The sequence below is a fragment of the Vespula vulgaris genome, chromosome 2, assembly GCF_905475345.1.
Source record: "Vespula vulgaris chromosome 2, iyVesVulg1.1, whole genome shotgun sequence".
In the NCBI taxonomy this organism is placed as follows: domain Eukaryota; kingdom Metazoa; phylum Arthropoda; class Insecta; order Hymenoptera; family Vespidae; genus Vespula; species Vespula vulgaris.
Window position 1 is genome coordinate 8,714,455 of NC_066587.1, and position 21,600 is coordinate 8,736,054.

The 21,600-nt window shown below is 35.5% G+C and overlaps 2 protein-coding genes across 2 annotated transcripts; one reads left to right on the plus strand and one right to left on the minus strand.

Annotated features, from left to right (window-relative positions):
- The first annotated feature begins 14,201 nt into the window (after nucleotides 1-14,201).
- LOC127073011 (chymotrypsin inhibitor-like) lies at nucleotides 14,202-15,255 on the plus strand. Its single transcript, XM_051013984.1, has 3 exons — nucleotides 14,202-14,338; nucleotides 14,484-14,590; nucleotides 15,020-15,255. The coding sequence occupies exons 1-3, from the start codon at nucleotides 14,284-14,286 to the stop codon at nucleotides 15,101-15,103; spliced, it is 246 nt and encodes an 81-aa protein (XP_050869941.1). The 5' UTR covers nucleotides 14,202-14,283; the 3' UTR covers nucleotides 15,104-15,255.
- Nucleotides 15,256-18,941: 3,686 nt separating this feature from the next.
- Nucleotides 18,942-20,252, minus strand: LOC127073012 (venom peptide SjAPI-2-like). The gene is made up of 3 exons (XM_051013986.1): nucleotides 20,112-20,252; nucleotides 19,939-20,048; nucleotides 18,942-19,840 (listed from the first exon to the last, which is right to left on the minus strand). The coding sequence occupies exons 1-3, from the start codon at nucleotides 20,158-20,160 to the stop codon at nucleotides 19,757-19,759; spliced, it is 243 nt and encodes an 80-aa protein (XP_050869943.1). The 5' UTR covers nucleotides 20,161-20,252; the 3' UTR covers nucleotides 18,942-19,756.
- Nucleotides 20,253-21,600: the final 1,348 nt, after the last annotated feature.

Sequence of the window (21,600 nt, forward strand, 5' to 3'; positions counted from 1 at the left end):
TTCGATATAAAACGAGGCGGCTGAAGAATTTGAGCTCGTGAGAAAGGCCGCCTCGGGAATGAGCAAAGCACATACCTAGTTCTAAGCCATGAACCAAGAGATAGAAATGCTTAGAAGGAAGAGGAAAACGAACAAAGGAAGCAGAAGCTCGTCGCGTCGCAGTCGTCGTTCATCGATCGAAAACTTCATCCGCATCGTTACTTACGACCGTTCTTCAGGGCGGCGTCTTTTTTATCCCACTACTTCCATCGTCTCCTTTCCTTTACCCTTAGCCCCCTCTTTACCCCTCTTAGGTCCCAGCTATCACCGACGCCGCCTTCCGGCTGGCGTGTACGGCTCGCAAGCCGCGTCCCGGCTCGAACAAAGGAAGAAGGGGCATAAATAATCTGAGTTTCCAGCTAGAGAGAGAGAACGAGTACTGATAATTAGATTCCAAGGACCGCCTATTTCGGCCGAAAGTTACGTTCGAAGAACCTCTGCCTTTCCTAAGTTCTCCCCGCTCTTTTCCCTTTCCTCTTTACGACCTACTTCTTTCTTTCGTTTCCTTTCTTTGTCCTTCTATTTCTATTCACATACATATCTGGAATCTGTAGCATTTAATGAAATTAATTACAGAATAAAAGTAATCCGAATGAAACTGTGGGATAATCGAGATAGGACGTCGATGAAAAGCAGTTAATTTGAATATAATTGATCTGATTTATGCCATTGTTTGTGTAACGGAATATTTACGCTTTAAATTTAAAAAAGGAAGCTTCTTTCTCTCTTTCCTTTACTTTCTTTCTCTCCCTCGCGTTCGACTTTTCTCCCTCTTCCTCCTCTCTCGCTGGCAGGCGAAGCAAACAAAGAGAACTCTTCTTCCACCCTTAGAAATGCGCCCAGCATATTTATGGTGAAAAGCTGCTGTACACTTACCGCTAAAAATGACTTGCCCCGTTTTCTGCAGCCACTACGGAGCCGAGAAGTATCCGAGAAGGAAAAAGAGGGACAGCAAAAGTAGGAACGCGCGCGGAAAAGAGCGATAAACGGACTTTTGCTTCTCGACACAATGAATTTGACCAACGTCCGAAGGGAGGGTCCTCTCGAATGGGGCTTTCGATTTCCTTTGAGAGAGGGAGATTGAACGAAAGAAAGACTGAAACAATGAGTCCGCTGGGAGATCTACGATGGTCCAACTAGAATTATCGATGTTGACCCGGTGCCTCTGACTTTCTGATATAACGAAAACGGTAATCATTGCGGTCAATAATGAGTCGAACGAAGTAATAATACCGTCATAAATTGCCTTATAATAGTCAATCAGACACATTAAACGTCACATGGATGTAAGAGATAAAGATCATAAATTCTACAAAAGACGTAATAAATTCTCTTTTAGAAATTCTTTCTTCTTCGTAAAAAAAATTAGGAACTTTTCGGCAGGTGAGACGAATGTACCGTTATGGGGAAATTCACAAAGCTTCCATAGATACAGTTATCTTTTGCGGTACTTTATTCGACTGGTAGGAATAAAATACAGAAGATCGAGGACTGTTCCACATTTGGACACATGCTCTTCAGGTAGGTAGTCGGCCGACGGGACAAGGAAAAGAACCGTGAACGCATTCCCTTTTTCTTTCTCTTCTCTCAATCTCTCTCTCTCTCTTTCTCTTGCCGATCGTAACAAGATGCTTCCCATAAAAATAGTTACAGATATAATAGGTATAACAAGGAAAAGAGACTCGTTATCGGTATACCGGTTACGCCAACAGAGGACAGAGGATGAACCTCATAAATTTAACGTGCGAACAGTGCCACAATGCACGTTAAATCATTCTCGATCGCCCTTTTAAAGGGCTTTGAATTATTGCACCTCTAGGACCTACAGGATGTCCCGTTTTAATCGAGCTACTTTGAATGGAATCGTTATATCTGTAGTCGTAATATTAAAAAATTAATCATCGTGATGCCTGCATAACATTTGATGTCACGCAGATTTATAAAGATTTTTTGTAATCATCAATGTCATCGTGACGGTTTAATAAAATCTAATTTTTTTATTAAATCGTTTTAATGTTTCAGGCCTACAAAATATATTCCCAAACTACCAGATCGAAATTTAAACTATTAACGAAGCTGTTATAATATAGCGTATGCTTGTTTGCTTGTTTTTTTTCGATACTATATGTTTCTAATTAAGCACGAACATCTCGATTAATTTTTATTCTATTGATTTAAAGTTTTAAGAGAATTTTTGCAACTATTATATTAGGTTGCATGTAAAATTTTTTTTATTACAAAATAAACTACACATACATTTTAAAATAGCATGGGAATACTTGATTTCGTTCGATCGGAAATTGGCCTGAGCAGAGATTGCCAAAGAAATGTATTGCAAATTATAAAAACAATATTTTATTGTATTGTATTTTTAGTATTTTAAACATGTGAACTTAAATGATAAAGAAGAATTTTTTTTTATAAAGATTCGCTAGTCAACAAAAACTGATAAAAATAATCTTTAAATTAGATATCGTCACAATGGTATTCTCCTTAAGAATTTTAAGTAATCCGTGATTCGATTGAGTCAAGATACTATGTATAATGTAAAGGGGTATCGTTTACGTTTTTTTTTTATATCTATCTTTCTTTTATACGTAGCGGATAAGGTTAATTCAGTTTTTCGCGATCGAGCTCGCACGAATGAACTTTTCCGAAATCTTTCAACGCCTCGATCTTTCGAGTCGAAGGAGTTTCCTACGAAACTTTCTCGGATGAGAGAACTCGAGGAAGAGAGTAGAGTTAGGAAGAAAGAAAAATAAGGTATATAGGGACGACTTAACGGGGGATTAAATGGAACTCTCTCTCTCGAGACAAAAGGCAGCTGCTATTGATTTTCCTTTTCTCGCATGACGCGGCTAGAGAGGATAACAAAGGATCATTAAAATCTACGGATTCCACTCGGTAAGCGTCCACTTTCCAATCTCATTTTTTTTCGACGATTTTCTTTGTCACCGAGTTCGGCTCGTCGAGTAAATTTTGCTCGTCGTAAATCAACGCTTGCATTTCCGTGGTAGGTCAACAAAGGAAAACGATGATTTTCTAAGAGGGGCAAAATGGAGATACTGAATGGGGATGGGAAAAGAGAGAAAATGTGTTCATCGTGCGTACAAATTTCGGGTAAAAGCTTAAAAGAGCTTTGTAATCAAATTAGAGCGTGAATGAATTGGAAAGTACGATTCAAATGTAAATACATAAATGCAAATGTTAGTAGAGTAGGTGAACTATTTGAAAGACGAGAAATAAACTATAGTTTTGAACTTGCCCTCGATGTATATTATTTATACATATATACGATTAAATCAACGCCCTACATCGCGCGTCTTTCGAGATGAAGGAAACATAGGAAAAAAGAAAGTAGAAGGTGATGGGAGTGGTCCATGAGGAGTGACAAGCGTCGAGAACAAAAGTGATTTAACTGTAAACAGAGAGACTCGTGAGTCGTAGAGACGAGGGCTCTGAATGGAAGGACGAGTCGAATGGTAGGGCGCGATATTTCCTACGGAAACTCACCAGGGTCACATTTCTCTTGATTTGCGCGAAACAATCCGGCTATCTGAATTTCAAATATGCCTACGTCTACATTCGTTTCTTTCTCTCTTCGATGATCTCTCGACTCCTGATCCTGAAATATCGTCATTCTGTTTAATAATAGCTACTCGTGATATTTACGGAATGCAAAATTTTCTATAAAATGGAAACATTTTTTTAATCCATTTACATGTTTCTTTATCATTCTACTTATTCCGAATTTGACCCTAATTTTTATCTCATTGTAATAGAAGATATCCGTTGTATCGATAGAGCTTTTCCCGATACAATAAATTTCTCTTCTTTCTCGTGTGGTCCTCCCTTTTATGTCGGTGACACAGAATGGTCGAGTTGGAGAATCGCGTGAGAATTAATTCGCCGAAGGACCTCTTAGGGGATATCTGAGCCTGAAATAAGCCAACGATTTTACTTCTATCGTATACTCGCTCTCCGAGACTATTAAATATCGATTCGGGGAAAAAGCTAGGAGTAAGGTCTTAGGGCATTCCAAATCGGTCTCTTCTTCCTCGATCGAAAAGGTAAACGGCATAGGTTCTCCGATTAAGGGCCGATTCGTAATATCGTTGTTCGTGTGGCTGCACGAGGGATCGCGGGCCATTGAGCAGTCGGGTGCCGTGAAAATAATGACGCGAACGACACGACGCCCTTCGGCTTTCTTTTTCGAAGACCACCACGTCCTGCCATAATTGCACTACCCTCGATATCTTCGTCGTTGTTGTTTCCTTATACAGGAAGGGTACCGACTGGAAACGTATCGAGAACACTTCTTCGATCGTTTCGTTCAGAGCATCGATTTTCGCGAACGAACAATGAGAGTTTTCTCCGTGGACTTTGTCGTCGGCCTCGTTAATGATAAGCCGGGGAAACGCATTCTTTCGTTCGATGGAGCTCTCGTTCGACTAATCCCTCTTACGTGTATACGTAGGAAAGAAGCCTGTCTATCTCTCGAAGCTTCCCATTGAGTACTCGACGACTCTTTGAATAACGATGAAACTTTCGATAGGATTGCTTTTTATACTCTTTTTTTGACAGACTGTAGCTCTAATCGAAAACTGTATAACGAAAGTTTTACTCTTTGTCATTATTCGACCATTTCTTTCTCTCTTTTTCTTTTACATGCAATAGAATCGAAACGATAAAAAACAAGAAAGAGAAAGAGAGAGAGAGAGAGAGAGAGAGAAAATCGAGGGAACGCGAGAAGTGCATCGCATGTTTCGCCGTTGCTTCTTCCTGCGTCCGTGCGAGCATGGACGGAATTCAAGGTCGCGATAATTCGCAAAAGAGGGGATATATATAGGAGGAGAAAACACGGGAGACTGTTGTGTGTGCGCAAGAGGCAGCTGGAAGGCAGGCAAAAGCGGTCGAGCAGGCATGCGGGGCCCAAGGTCTTTCTCCCAAGGGCCCCTATTACGTGACCATGCGAATACACGAGTGAACACACACACACATCAATAGTAGCATTTATATAAGAGATCCTGTTGGATGAAGAAGGGAGGACGGTCCCCGGTTCGACCTTCACGCAAATTCGAACAACACGTGCGCGAAAACACGCGTGTGTGATAGAGCGTATAGTATATGGGTCAAACTACGCAGCTCTTTCGAGCGCGTGGAGGACGAAGAAGACGAAGCGAGTAGTACGTCCTTTCCTTTCTTTTTTTTTTCTTCGCCTTCTTCTCTATTTTTGGTACCCTCGGAATAGAAGAAACGCGATAGGTAGCGCCAGGGAATTCGACGACGTAGCAGCAACGGCACCAGCACGTGTTCGACCTCTTTTTATTTTTGCAAAGACCATAAAGAAGTTAAGTATCGTGCTTGAACGATGACGTTTCTTCTTCCTTCCCACAGTCGTAACCTTGATCTCTCTTTCTCTCTCCTCTCTCTTTTTGTTTCTTTTTTCTTCCTCGGTTCTTCTTTCTTTGTCGGTGAATCTTTACGAGCACGTTGGGCCCATATTCAATTTGTTTTTGGTAGTCGATAGAAGCTTTACTTTACCTTTGTTTCAGGATTAAATATTTTTTTTACTTTCTTTTCCTCTTTTTCTTTTCTCTTAACGTAATTGAGACTTAATGTTTCTTTCAAAAAAAAAAAAAAAAAAAAAGAAAAGAAAGAAAGAAAAGAATGAATACGGCGGTAGTCGATTCTTGATTTCGGCAGGAAAAATTTTGTTCTCTTTCTCTTTTACGTTTAGTAGCACGTCAGGTAGAATAGTATATCTCGGAAGCTTGTGAAAAATTGCAAGTACGTTTTCCCATCTCTCCTCGTCCGGACCGATTTCATTTCCCGGGTACTCCGTTATTAAAACGAGATCATTTTTCTTGATTTTCCGGCGGGACGATCGAAAATTTCATAGCGAAAGCCTGCCGTGGGTCTCCAGGGTAGCATTCGATGGGACGCCTTTTTCTCACCGGTATCCAATTCGTAAAAATCCACGTTGTGCATAGTCTATACTCGCTCTCCATGAGAGAACGAAAGGGAGAGAGAGAGAGAGAGAAAAAGAGAACAAGAAACAGAGAGAGAGAGAGAGAGAGAGAGAGAGAGATGGAATACATAGTAGGTACGTATGTATCTCTTTATCCTTCTCTCGCATATTCTTCGTTTTCCTTCTGACAAATGTTAGGGTCCGTCACGCGTAGGAGGATGCCTAATTTACCAGCCGTGATTTTTGCTCGCGCCCTAACGCTTCGCCGGAGGGTGAAACGCGTGAGCTCCACGTGAGAAAGAAGGAAAAGAGAGAGAGATAAAGAGAGAGAGACTTGTCGATGGATGTATAACCTTTTTCCATATGACGTATCGCCGTGATTACCCTGATGTAGATTCGTCCGTCTGTCGATTCGATAGCGTATCGAGAACACACGTTCACCCCTACCGATTCTCGCTTTATCCAAGAACGCATCGATCATCGTTGCGCCCACGATTTTTCATCGCGCTGCGCGCCACGTAAAAAAGCTCCTCCGTCGAGATTGAAAAGCTATTCCGCCGTCTGGGAATGCGAAGCGAGCTTCGGCGAGCCGATCCTTTTTTCTCTATGAAGTGAAACGAGTTGCGCTTACGTGTGTCTTCGAGGAAAAGTAATTATGTAAATATTAAAGTAACCCTTACGACCTCGGTTTCTCTTTATTTTCAGATCGCCAATCGCGATAGTTTTCTAAAAAAAGTGTGCACGATCTTATTGACATTTCTTTTTGTAACGATTATTTTCCGTTCTCTTTCTCTTATCTTTGTAAAATTAAAAATCTATATATTCGTACGTACTATGTGATTCAATTTAACTCGAAAGATAAACTTGACTTTAACGGATCGATCATTTTAAAAATAACAAACTTACTTTTACGAGCACTCTTTCACGTTGAATCACATTTCGACAAATCGAAACAGCGAAGCTTATTCGAGTCCATTTCTTCTGATGATTTATTTTATCTATTCGACTTTATGGATATTCTCTTTCTAACAGCGTTTTCACATAAAGATTCTAAACATGTGTGTGTTATAAGAAAGAAAGGAAAAGAAAGAAAGAGAGAGAGAGAGCATCAAATCGTACGTGCTATCTACCGTACTATAATGGAATCGAGGGTTTCGGCCAATCGGAAGCACGCGTCGATTCACCTCAAATCGTCCGTGGATAGGAATTATTGGTCGAAATTATACGTTCGGCGTACCGGTCACGTTGATTTCCCCGTAACGTTCCTGCACTTTCATGCTACCGTGGCAAGATACCTTTATTCTTCTCTTTTTACATCGTACAAGGAGTCCTCCTGTCGGTCAGCACGCGATAAAGCCACACCCACTCTCGATTAAAGATTCGTGCCCTTTAATTCACACATGATTTTATATTTGTCGAAGAAAAATACACGTGGTCCATTGGCTTGCTTTTATTTTGACCTCAAATTGTTACGGCTTTACGTATTCTTATAGACATCGTATATACGGCGATTACGTTTCTTACCACAGAATTAAAAGATAATATTCACAAAATCCGATAATCTACTGCAGCGTACTGAAAAATCTCTTTTTCTCTCTCTCTCTCTCTTTCTTCTTGAAGTTATCTCTTGAAGTAGGTGTCTCCCTATAACGATATTTCGGTGTTACGACTTGAAGCATGGGATAAGTAATGTAAACAAGTGTGTACACACACGTCGAAATAGTATGCATACGTACAGGTGAGTTATGAGTTTTTCTTTAAATTCCCAGATGGAAAGTCGTAAGGTGGAAACGTTTCTTGCGCGGAAGATTCTAGGAGAAGACGTTAAAAAGCCGACGACGATGTCGACGTAAAGTTCTTGACTTTGGCTTCTCTGCGCCCTCGAGATTGATGTCAGGTGGGTGGATTTAAAATTGTCAAGGAGAAAAATCGAGACTACTTTCGCGATAGCTCTATGACGCTTGGTGTCATCAAGATGAGACGTGTTTTTTTCGTATATTATCTCGTAAAAATCGAAAAAGATTATTACGATATCAGCTTCTCGGTATTTATAACAATGACAATAATATCTAGGCTTTGTTTTAGCGACCTATTCCCCAGCTGCCCTAGTCTCGTTTCTTTGGACGAGGATTCAAAGTGGAACCCTTCGTGAAGGCACCCTTCTTATTTTCGTATTACCACTTTGCGACGACGGGATTTCGTTGGTTCTGCGAGGCGTCATTATCGGGACGCCTGACTCGCCGTAATTACAGGCTTTTTGCGTGCCGACGAATTTTTATTACGCCCCCTGACTGCCGCTCGACATGAGTCTCATTTCCTTTTTTCTTCTCGACTCGTTCGATTCGTACATTTTCGTGACAAGCGATTCCTCGAAACCACCCATTACACTTACGGACAATTACAAGAAAGCCAAATATCGAATATCAGTTATCGTTGAAGAGAAATGAAAAACACGATGCTTATACAACTACAAAGTTCTATTCGAGCGACTTTTAAAAACGTTCCGACTTATTATTATTAATAAAAGTATATATACATAGCTATATTCGTAAATGAATAGAAACTTTTTCCATTTAGCTTCTCGACAGCGTCATTTTTCTAGAACTCGTAAACGACTACCCGTATCGTCTTATCGTCGACTAGCATCTACCCTTCCTCAAAGTCTCTTTCGCGAAGCTCTTTCCCTGCGAAGGACAGGTCCTCCCTCGTCGTTGGGCACAATCTATTAGCCGGTTTTTTTCACGATTAATACCTCCGTCCGGAGCACGTCGATCAAACGCGATACGCCGACGGAACTCATTTCGTGGCACCTGCTTCGCGTGCCCTTATCCTTTCGGGCGAAATACTCGAGCCTACGAGGGATTTAGGCGCATCTAATGTAAACAGGATCCTTTCTTCTTCTTTCCCTCGTATTCGGCTCAATAGCGTCTGGTAATATTCTTATTTGCGATTAGCTTCCTGTCCCCTTAAAACATTTTAAAATAAACTGAAATGTCCTTTGACTCGATTTTACAAGTTTTAGATGAAATTCTGTATCAAAGCGAACGTATTCTAGTTCGTAAGCTGGAGACCCCATTTTATGGAGATCGTGCGAACCAACCGATACCGAGTGTTCCGGATGAGATTGAAAAAAAAAGTTTTCACCAAAAAGTACGCATGCAAATTGCGCCGAATTTTGGCGGGTGATTTTATTTTCCGGCCCTTCTCCGTTAGGGAGAGAACCGGAACGATGAATCGGAGCACCCCCGCTGGCCGTGATCGAGGGTCGCGAAACATGCAAAAAGGCGGGAGGAAAGGAAAATGGGAGGGGTAGCATAAAACGTGGCTCATCGAGGGTTCTCAAAAACGTTACCACCCCAGTCATTACTCCGGCATTAACGAGGGATGATTTTGCCTCTATCCTTCGCGGATTCGTCGCTTTATCGAGTGACAGAGACTCACCGGGCATTTTCGCCAGTTCTTCGCTGGAGGGGAGTTCGGTCTATGCGGACAAAAAAAAAAGAAGACAGAGAAAGCGGATTTTCCAACGGGACGAGCAAAGGTATGTCGATCGTTTACAAATTCGAATGAGTTCTATCGTAATAATGATACTCTTGTGTTGTTTTCTCTTGTTCGTCGTTATTCAACGATCCGATAGTTCGTTCTAAAAAAGAAAAATGAAACATTCGTGATACGCATAGTCGAAGAAAGAACAAAGGAAAGAAACAATTTGGCAACGCTTGGGCCAACTGGTCGCTTCGTGCCCGGAAACCACAGCAGCTGCGAGCCATGCAACGGTAGAAAGGCGTACAACGCGAATTCGAGAAGATCGAGTTCGTTCTTCTATTTCTGATGCGAGTTCGAGAGGCAATGGGACAAAGTGCGTTCGACGGATCGTTGACCGACACGGTAAAAAGATAGCTGTTGCACAATCGGACATCGAAGCAGAGTCCTTGGACTCCATTCTGGATGACGGAGAGACGGTCGTCGTGTTCTTTCGACGATCCTCTTACTCCTTTGAACGATCTCAGTGAAAGGCTGCGATAATGGCGCTGCGAAGCGAATCGAGTCCACCAAGATCCATCTGTGACTTCCTTCTTTAGCGTGAAACTCTTTTCCGATAATAAAGTCCACTATAGGCAGTGCTTCCTAACCTTTTGGCCAAGAAGATTTTTGATAGGTAAGCGTGTATGTATGAAATTTATTTTATTTTATTAAAAATAAAGTGATACTTCGTTGAAGACAGAAACTTCGGATAAATCAGTCAATCGGAAAAAGAAGAATTAGCAAGCATAGGTAGCATTTTTTTAATAGCGATGAGAAAATAATAATTTATTTCTTTTTTTTTTAATAACAAGTTGAATTAAATTATTGCGACGAGTTCATTTATTTTTACCGGTTAACGAGTTAATTCTCGTCGTGCTTATTGTCTATGTATGTACGTCGTATGAATTACGAATAATATGGTTTTTAAAAGTTATAACTTTGTGAAATTAAAGCTGTGTAACAAGCTAGGTAACTATGTTTAAAACAGAATACGAAAAAACGAAATTGAAGATCAAGATAATTCGTATTTTTATATTCAAAGTGGATAGATCGCGATAGAAACAGCTTTGTTTAAGTCGATTCACCGTGGAAAGTGTCGTCGGTTAATCTTGCTTAGGCTCGATTTGCGTGCACGTAGTCGTGAGAAAACGGCAGGTTCGCGAACCTCGAACCAGTTCAAGGATACGTACGTGCCGGTACGTTCGTATGCGAGTGTACATAACGAATGGATCGTTCGAGATTGCTGCGAAGACTATAGTAACTTGAAAAAACATCGTATTATTATAGAAATTGTTTGTTAAACAAAAACATTATTCATTTCATCGATTTTTTAAAAACTTATTCACATATTCAGGTTATTTTGCTCGTTTAACTCTTCGTAACGTTATGTAACTTTGAAATCGCACGTTGATATATCTGAATTTTTTAAGTTTCGTTTTATCTCGTTAAAATATATTGTGTTAGAATACACCTAGCTGTTTACGTAAGTCGGTACGTTGATCATCCCCTATCGTAAAGGGTTGCGAGGAAAAAGAGAAGAATCGTTGTAGTCGGTCGAACACCCTCGTAACGCGTCGCACGCGCGCATATGGCTACCGGTTGGTAGGTTTCCTTGGTAACCGTAAACAGGCGCTCCCTGAAATTTTATCACCGTGTTCCTCGTATCGCAGGTGGACCTTGTCGAGCGGCACAGCCCTTTTTACGATCCACGAGGATGTACGCGACTCGGGATCTTGTTCAACCCTTTTTTTCTCTCTCCGGCGAAACTACAGATAATGCTCGGAATAACTCTCTGCCTTTTCGATTTTTCTTTTTCTTTTTCTTCTTTTTAAATCTCTCATCGAACGGACGAGTTTATTTTAATCCTCTACTTTTTATGTACTTCATGATTTTCCACGAAATAGTACTAAAACGTTTTATCGTCGGTGTTCGACACCTCGGAAGCTTTTGCCCAGAGCTTTTCAATCTACCTAATGGAAGCAGGAAACTCTCGTAAGTGTCGTAAGTTACTGAAAACGTTTTGGACGATAAATCGGATGACGGAGTATCGTTCGACCATCGAAATCTTCTTAGAGTTCAACGCGATACGATTCTAGAATGATTATGTTTTAAGGAAACGAAAAATGTTGTAGAAATTGTGTTTATTTCATTAGTTTCGTCGATATATAGTGAAAATTTGTCATATATGAATAATTTATTCGATAAGATCGTATTTTAAAATGATAGTTCCTTGAGATAATTTCATTAGCTGTGAATTAAAGAACGATTGGAATCAATCTTCGTTAAGAATCTCTCGTCGAAAGATCTGGAATGAATCATATTGTCGTATTACACCTACATTAATTAGAAATTAAATTGAGAGAATTTGTCATTAGCAAAGGAAATGCGAATATCGTAGATTTGGTAAGTACTTTCTCTACCTCCGTTGAAGAAGAAGGCGATAATTTAGGAAAATTTACGAGAGAACGAAGAGAGGAGTCGACATTGTGTCGCGTCCTTGAGGCGCTTTCAGATCTGCACCTGCAAACCGCTCGAATGTTCCGCGAGTACGCTCGACGGGTTGCGTCTTGGAAGGGGCTGTTATAATTATAATATTTCTTCCTACGCTTTACGCGTCCAAACGACGGACGATTAAAACGGAAGCATCGAGTAATTAAACCAGGAGGATATAACGTTCTTCTCACTCCGCGTGCATAACTCCACTCTCCTGAAGTTCTTATCATCCAAATAATCTAACATGGTTGCTAGAAACGTTTAATTACTCTCATTTCTTTCGCTCGTTTCGCATACTTTAAATCAGCTTCTTCTCAAAATCGGTAGATTTCTACGGAAAGAATTTCGTCCAGCTTATTTTGTTTTTAATCGATTAAATAGCATATTTTTTAATGATATCGATCGATCTTAGTCTTTTGAGAGACTATTAACACTATCTTGTTTTTTTTTTTTTTATTGAGATTGGCGATAATCGCGCAATTTTTGCTTTAATATCAGTGCTTAATCACCGATATCGGTCGATAAGTTTTTTCTAGGATAACTAAATGTTTAATCGATCTGCAAAGATTTATGAATTCCATTAAGGAGAAGTACTTTTTTTTTCATGAGTTGCATTTTACGTTCTGGAAACGATGTCTCTCGTTAAATTAAATTCTCGCACGAACAAATGACCCGTCAGAATCTAATATGCCTTTTTCATGTATTTTTTAGCGTTAAAAGGAACGCGTTAACTATCTTTTTTGCGTTTTAATTTCTATTTGCTCGCTATATATTATCCGTATCTCTTTCTTTTTCCGTCTTATTGCAAATTATAATACTTGCGAATTCGGGAAAATAGCGGCGCAACAGCTTGTCGATAGGGTCGACATTTCGACGATATATTCCCTCGTATTACGGCTATTTCTGTTTATTTGGACGATATTCTACCTTCCCCCAAGTTCTTTCCTTCGAGTCGAATATAAAAGCTCCAGCCTTTTTTTTTTTCTCTTTTTCTCATTCTTTTATGCGATATTCAGTCTGAGAACTCTCGTGCACGTTCAACGTTTCTGCAATCTCGGAAACAAGAGCGAATCATTCGAAAGCACCTTATTTATGTGAAAATTATTCCAACTTGGAAAGAGGGTAGGAGTGATAGGTTGCTTCCTTTGAAAGAACGATTTATTTGGTATAAGAAAAAATAGAAATTTAATATCTATCTAATAACGTTCACAAGATAATTCATTGTTATTCATTCGATATTTTTTTATTAATTTATCTCGTAAAATATTTTACGTTGTAATGATCGTCTGTTTATAATTTTCGAAAAATTCATTGTCATTGACAAAGTCTTTGCTTTGATCATTTACTCGATCTCGTCATTTTTCTCAGACTACTAATTAACATCGCTAATCGTATTAAATTTATTTTCGATGGGTTCATACGCGGCGAGCCTTTTAATGTCTTGTTAAATTCTGTCGGTGACAAATCGCTTTACGATAGGGTTCCGTTTTTTGAAGTCCCTCTTTTGCGAATGGGGATCCCCATCGTAACGAGGGTATGATTCCGCCGAGTTATTAACCGTATCCTTAATTAATAAAGATGTTTGGCCATGCGTTTAATCCGGTTTTGGCTTCGATGCCTTAATCGAACAAGATTTCAAAAGGGTTCGAACGTGACGCGGTTATCCACAGGCTTTTCCATATATTAGAGACAATTACTTTCTCCAGTTCTATTATTAATTTTCGTATATGTATTATTTTGAGAATATGATTCAACATCAACATTACATGGACTTGATTTGCTTTCTTAAAATATTTATAACGTATACGAAATAAAATAAAATTTATATATGTTTCATTTATCTATCGTGCTCTTGTCAGTTATTTTATATATTTATTATTAGATATTATTTATATTCGGTAATAATTAAAAAAAAAGAAGCTGACGAGCTACGATTGCTATGTATATATGTATATGTAGTAATTTTTTTACGTATGTTATTTGAGACAATCGACGTAAAAGAGAGATTTTGGCAAAAATGTTTCCGAACGAAAAAAAGAAAAATAAATATGTTTTATAGTAACATTTGATATAGATAATGATATGATTTTAATGATAGAATAAATCATAGAAAAGAATCGAAAAAGTGAATCGCGATATGCCGATAAATTATTACTATATAAGCAGCCAATTGAAGCGTTATCAGTATCAGAAAATATCGTTAACAGTTGAGTGACAACAAGTGAAAAAAGAAGACGCTCCGATCGATTTTCAAAATGTCGAAGAAACTGATCATCTTAGCTCTCTTTGTCGTCATAATTTACTACACCTGTAAGTTTTTCTATTGGTTTAGTCAGTGTTTTTGATACAATTGAGTGAAAACTAGAGACGAAGCATATCCAATGATATATCGGTGTATGTATATTTTAACGAGAGGACTCGCGAAACGACCTGTCATTTCTGTTGTTCTGTTTAGCCGCTTTTCCCCAGGGATCCGCGTGCGGTCCTAACCAAATATTTGACACCTGCGGATCGGCCTGCCAGCCAAGCTGCAAAAATCCTTCTCCAGATGTCTGCGTTTTGGTGAGTGTTGCTTTTCTTCCTCGTTCACTTTAAACACGTTGTGTAAAGAACGAGATACGAGAAACAGAATGTATCCTTTCATCTTTTTAAACTTGAAGATTCAACAACGTAGATATTTTTAAAATATCTCTTTTTTTTTAAATTATTATTTTTGAAATTATTAAGATCAATGTTCCTTTGTAGCATATTTATGCAGGCGAGAATGAAACGAGTTCATCCGTGTATCACAAAGTTTTGGAATCTTGCTTATTCTTCTCATATTTTTCTTTTAATACTAAGTAATTATTGTTAAATCAATTTTTTTTTTCTATTTTTAAATTTAAAGGAAAAACATAAGGATGAAACTTTATGTTCCATTGCTATCAATTCATTTCGAATAAGATTCTAATTTGCTTCTGATTTTTTAAAGCTAATTTGTTATTTCTATAGAAATGTATTATCGGATGTCGATGCGAAGAAGGATTCATCAAAAATACTGACGGAAATTGCGTTTTGACCCAAGATTGCAGTTAGAACTGAAATGGAAATTTTTTATTGAAATGGAGAAATTTTATTGCAACTTTGGAAAAGATAGATGAAGATATTTTCTCAAAGATAATTTCAATGTATTTATTTTTTAGTGATATGTACTAAATAAATTACAAGATTTATTATATATTACATTATTTATGGAAGTCTAGATTGGGTCATTTTTATTAAATAAAAAAAAATTTTTTAGATACAAAAGATTATCTCTTTTATTATATATACATGCTTGATTTACATTAGTGAATCATACAGTTGAATTAATTCTTGTTCTATATATAGAAAATGAATCGTCTCTTATCTAAAAATGCGTCGCAAATGTGTCATCAGGCATGATCAGGTATGCATAATTGATATATGTTATTTTACCTTCTCATAACACAAATTTTGCGATCTTATGATTAGACGATTAAGTAATGGATTTATGGCGGTAATAACGAAGCGAATAGATGATGCAGCGAATTTCGCAGAATCCACCACGTTTACCTTCGTTATTCTTGTTTGCAGAAGAACGTTTAGACTAAAAGATATGTGATTTACCGAATAGTATTTGCTCGCTCGCTGCGTACATTATGAGATGTACTTGATTTGAAATCTCAAGAAAATTACAGAAGTTTTGAAAAGAAGCATATATAAGCATATATTTTTACTATACTTACACAGTTACTAAGTCTTTATTAAGTTATTAAGACATGCAAGTGGAAAAATATTAATTAATAACGTTTAAAATTTGTATCTGAAAAACAAATAAAAATTATATGATTTACTATTTTAATATTTTAAATTACTTATCTAATATTTAAAATTATCTATTATAATTGCTTACAGTTTTCTTCATGTAAATGTTCAAACAAAAAATATGATCTTTCCAAATATGTTGTCTGTCTTTTTCATTATCGATAATTTTAAACGATATCCGATAATTTTTCGTATATTTCCGCAAGAAAGAAATTATAAATCGAACCGTTATTTGATATTGTGAAAGATTAATCCGCTTTATCTATCGATTTTATCTTTTTCATCTACGAAGAAGTAAGTATCAAAGAAGGAACGTTTTTATTAATACAAAGTTCCTCAAAGTCATCACGAGATAATTTTGTTATCTCGTGTCGCTACGCTCTACTTTAAACAGTGGGTTCACCCACTAGTTAACGATACGATGTTTAGGCCATGCACTTTAACATCGGATTGATTAGAATCCGTTAATGAGACGAGCGAGTTTCTTCGTAAAATGACGTTACGTAGGAAAATAAAATCAGTTGGACAAACAACGTAGAAAACATTTCCACTTATTACAAATTTTTTTATCGTATATTGAGTTAAAAATCAAAAATATGATTATACAAATCATTGTGATTCTTCGTCCGAAAATGTTTACATTATAACGCGAGATTTACTTTTGTACATAAAAACATCACGTTTTCGATTTCTTTTTTATCTTTGGTTTTATTTATTTTTTGTTTAAATACGTGACAATCGCAATAAGCATTATTATTACTGACTTTATGGATCGTTTATATGTTGTGGGTGTTTTGACTGTTCGGTAATTTCGCCGAATCAGTTTTTTATCGGCAAATTCAGTGTTGACGCCGATTCGGCAAAATTAATGATACAGTTAAAAAACCAAAATGTGTGAACGGTCTGTTAGGACGTGCCAAAAAGTTTTTTTTTGTGTATCAAACGTGATTTTTATATTTTCGTTGAATTATTAAATGTAAATAAAATTCTTCGAATGACGAATACATACAAATTTTCATCTTATATTCTTCCCACTACGAGATATTTTAAATAATTCGACGAAGTATATTTTACGTCAATAAAATTCACAAAAGAATTTAATGAAATTGTTTAAATTATATTCGATATTATCAACAGTTTGAATTTATTAATATCATCGTATAATAATATAATGTTTTAATATTGCAAAGGAAAAAAGTAATAATTTACATTTATAATATCATATATGTAGAATATTTTTGACTTATAATACGACAGTAAATGATATCGTTCAAAACAGGTACCTTTATATAGCGAAATATTATAGAACACACTTTATTGAGAAATACAAAGTAAAAATAGATTTAGATGTAGATGTAATTATAATAATGAAGTATTTGTATTAGAATAGTCAGTATTTGATATAGACTATTTAAATACTTGAGAATAATATGTTTATAGTTTTTTATAGTTCATAATTTATACTTTACATCTTTACAATTTATTTATAATATTAGATATAAGATAGAAACGAGTCAAGAAATATACAATAAACAATTTGACAATAAAAATTAAACAATGTTATTGAAGCAAATTTGTGAATCCTTCAATCTGGGTTCTATAAACGTATACAAAAATTTCTATGAAACTAATACTAATAATAATAAGACATTAACACTTATTTGGTAAAACACATTCTTTTCTATTACTTAATATATTGTTGCGAGCCACGCGCGCGTGAAAGTAGATATTTCATCGCATAATCAGAACTTAAAGACTAATAAAAATAACGATTTATTTTAAGGTTAATGGTCGCATGTCTAAGGTCGTCTGATATTTGCTAGAGACTTTTTTCTAATACATAGATACTATTATTAGACGCTCTATTTGTTTCTTTTGTTAATGTGAAATTGAAATGATGCTAAATTTCATACTCCTTCCTTTAGAAGTTTCTACTTTTCTCGTAATGCTTTTCTTATTTTTTTCATCGGATTTTATCCTTCAAATTTGGTTTTGGTGAATACTTTTGAGTAGATCAGTTATGCACTATTTTCTAATTAACTATCGGCTCCATATTTACTTAGAGTGGCTCGTACACAGCTCTGGGAAAAATTATGACTTAAAAATCTACAGAAATCAGCGATATCGAAAAGAAGCATCATTCTTTGGGGAAGCAGTTTGACCCCGGAATTTTGATTTTCGGAAATCTACTTTGCTTCATTTATTCTTAATTTTTCACATTGGTGTCTCTGACCTCTTTTCGATAGATACCTGATTTTATTGTTTTAAAATACTCAGTGAGTATTCGGCAGAAACAAGCTCTTCATTTTCCGTATTTGAATTATTATATTTTTCGTTTAAAATTTATCCAATTTCTTTCATCTCATGACCATTAATTGAATTCTGTCTTAACGATATCCTATTTCGCTCACTATGAAATAATCAGCGAAGGCCGGCTCGGTCACGAGGTCTAATTCAGAATCAATTGTTCTATGAGAATACATTTTCTTCTCTCATCGGATTACAAGGACGAGTCCCATTTCTTACCGTAGATTTTTTTGGCAAAAGCTTTAAATGCTTTTTTTCCTTTAAACCAGGTAGTCCTGATAGTAATGGTCAAAAAGAAAGAAAAATTTCAAAAAAAAGAATGAAATCCGATTATTTGATTCGAAGATTAGCACTAACCGTATCAGCGTTTCATATATATCTATTCTTATCGTAATCGGTCATTTGACCGGTGTACAAGTTTTACTGAATAAATGTTGTTTTTTTTCGGCTGGAATTGTTAACTTATTGTAAGAAGTAATGCTTACAACGTAACTTTTAAATAATAATAAAATAACCACTCATATATTTTCATTTTTATATATATCATAAATAATATAAACAGGAGATCATAGGGAAAGTGTTTATCTTACTTAGAAACAAATGAAGGATAGTTTTAATTTTTTAATTGCATTTTTTGCAAATGATAGAATTCTCCTTCATAGATTTATCTCAAACATATTTTTTACAGATTATACAAGATTTAGTTGTTTTCTTTTTCTTGAAAAATCGTGCCTGGCGAATGTTTTTCGCGAATGTGATATATTACATCGGCCACTTGATGTTCTTTCTATATTTTCCTTTATGAATAGTCAGATTCATATCGGACTTGTAACTATTTTGACTATTCTCAATAAATCTGTTCCGTACATGTGAAATTAGAAGCAAATTGTGTTAAGATGTATGCAATTATCTATAATTATGATATTTAAGTCCAGAAATAAGGTGTCAGGTAGAAAAATTTTGAAAATGATATAAAATTTGTACACCGATCAAATGATTGGTCACGGTAAATAAGCTAGGCAATACATTTCTTCAATAGAAACGAAAGAAAGAAAATGCAAAGGTGAGAAATTGATTAATTAGAGAATCTAAGAATTTACAGATAGTTAATGATCAATGGAAAAAAATAATATAAATGTATAAATTCATAATTAAATTTTGAACCGATCATTTGACTAGGCTTAGTACGGTTAATGTTACGAATAGTAGGCTCAAGTTCATATTCCTTTATATTTTGCGCTATATAAAAAGATTAAGAGACTAGAAAATTAAAATATCTATTATATCTACTTTAGTAAATACATTATAATATAAGATAGTAAATTGTATAAGAGAAGTGTGAATTAAAGGTCATAGGAAATAATGCATTGTTATAATGTGCAATAACAATTATTGATTATGTGTATAAACAAATTAGAGTAGTCGATAAACATTGTAACAAACATTCGAGTTAACGTCAGGTAAAAGAAAGATACGATTCATAAAATATAATATTATCATATTTTATTATAGAAGCGTGTATTCGGGTCTTTCGATTTGGTTAAATTAGACATTTTTACGGAACTTTACGTGAACATTTCTCGCCATCATGAATAATTAGTAGCATTCATTGGGTAAGACACATTCTCCTTTATTGTTTAATATACGTTCGTTTAAACATTTACACCGTTTTACACAGACCTGAAATGAAAATAATCAAATTAATAAATTAGTTACAAAAAGTAATTGAGTCAATTTCAAAAATGTCAAGAAAGATATATCCAGGAATATTGACTTACTTGAATACAATATTTTGGTGGATTAAGATAATTTTTGCAAGTTATGGGGCAGGCGCTCGCACAGTTAGAAAAAATCGCATTTGGTCCGCAAGTGGGCGTGCAGACGACAGCTATATTATGATTATTATGTAATTATTGATGCTTATTATTAATCTATACATTTTATAACTTACTTGCGACGCAAAGAGCCAGAACGATAAGGATTGTCGTAACACGAGGCATGGCAATTTAAAACGACTCGAAATTTAAAAGTGAAATTGATTAGAACGTCACTCTTATACTAGCTTTTATATCCGCAAACAGTTTTTATCTATCTATTTATCTATCTATCTACCTATCTATCTATCTATCTATATATATATTTATATGTACATACACACACACACACATATTATATATGATAAGTTTATATATATATACAAACTTATCATGTTTGTTTTTCTACATTCTTTATAATCTTTGTAAATTTTTTATTTTATATAATAAAAAGATTAAGAGATTAGAAAATCAAGAGAGGGGATTTTTTTCGTAAAGATAATATAATTTAATAAGCATAATAAATTTGAAAAAATACTATTAGAGGCAGAGCATTGTTACGATGTATGTTTAAAACAATTTTAAACAAATGTATACCAGATATAAAATAATACTTAGACAAATGACATTATCCAAAGGTACATAAACTATATAAATTGTAGTGAATGTTCGAAGGTATTTGAAAAACTGTTTCAACAATAGCAAGGTTCGACATATTTGTATAATTTATTCCTAAGGAGTCACTTCTTATATTCGTGATTACGTTTGAAATAAAATAGATTAATTGAAATAAAATAGATATTATCATACCAGTCACTGTGTTAATTGACTACTTTTAAGAATGTTATACACTTATCTAAATACAAGGACGTGGATTTGTTTTTTTGCGTGTTTATTTGCAATTTGATGAGAAATTGTTCCATTATTCATTAAGCGGACACGCTTGAGTAGATAATTAACGGTTTGGAGGAGAAAGTGCCGTGCAATCCTTATTTTTATTGAATTTGTTCGACTTTGGAGTAGTAGTCATCATCGGAGTTAGAATCAACAGCCATTTCGGGTGTGTATAAATAGAATTTTTTTCGCTTCTTTTTATATTTGCTTTATTTTTTTAATAATATGTATATTTTTTAATTTTATTTCATCATTTGGTATTAAAAGAATTTATGATAAATTTTGAAAATTGAATAAAGAAATACGAAACTATGGAATTATATTGTAAACTGATGTCTACTCATAATAAAAATATCAAGGATTAAGAGAAGAGCCAGCACATTTGCATGATATTTTGAAATTATGTAAGTTTGTTAGAGAATTAAATGATTTCTTCAAAACGATTCGAATAATCTTCGCGTTAGATAAAAACTTCGCGTTGTTATCGAGTTGTATTTATTATACACTAGCAAATGTATTTTGTATTAAGAAAATAAATTATACACTTTTAATCGATAAAACTATATTTCTATTCATAAATGAGTTATTATTAATTGTTGGCAAGAATGCTTCGATTTCGTATCTTTTTCAAATCTTCTTGATTGTACAATACTTATATGATGTCTTAAAAATGAATCATTGTAGAAAAAAGAATAATTATATAGTAAAATAACATATTTTATTTAATTATAA

Excerpts from the sequence above, each read along its gene's own strand:
- LOC127073011 (XM_051013984.1), top strand. The coding sequence starts at position 14,284 with ATGTCGAAGAAACTGATCATCTTAGCTCTCTTTGTCGTCATAATTTAC. Across the intron at positions 14,339-14,483 it reads CGTCATAATTTACTACACCT|CCGCTTTTCCCCAGGGATCC; the intron begins GTAAGTTTTTCT and ends TGTTCTGTTTAG. Across the intron at positions 14,591-15,019 it reads CTCCAGATGTCTGCGTTTTG|AAATGTATTATCGGATGTCG; the intron begins GTGAGTGTTGCT and ends TTATTTCTATAG.
- LOC127073012 (XM_051013986.1), bottom strand. The coding sequence starts at position 20,160 with ATGCCTCGTGTTACGACAATCCTTATCGTTCTGGCTCTTTGCGTCGCA. Across the intron at positions 20,049-20,111 it reads TCTGGCTCTTTGCGTCGCAA|CTGTCGTCTGCACGCCCACT; the intron begins GTAAGTTATAAA and ends ATCATAATATAG. Across the intron at positions 19,841-19,938 it reads CACCAAAATATTGTATTCAA|GTCTGTGTAAAACGGTGTAA; the intron begins GTAAGTCAATAT and ends TTTTCATTTCAG.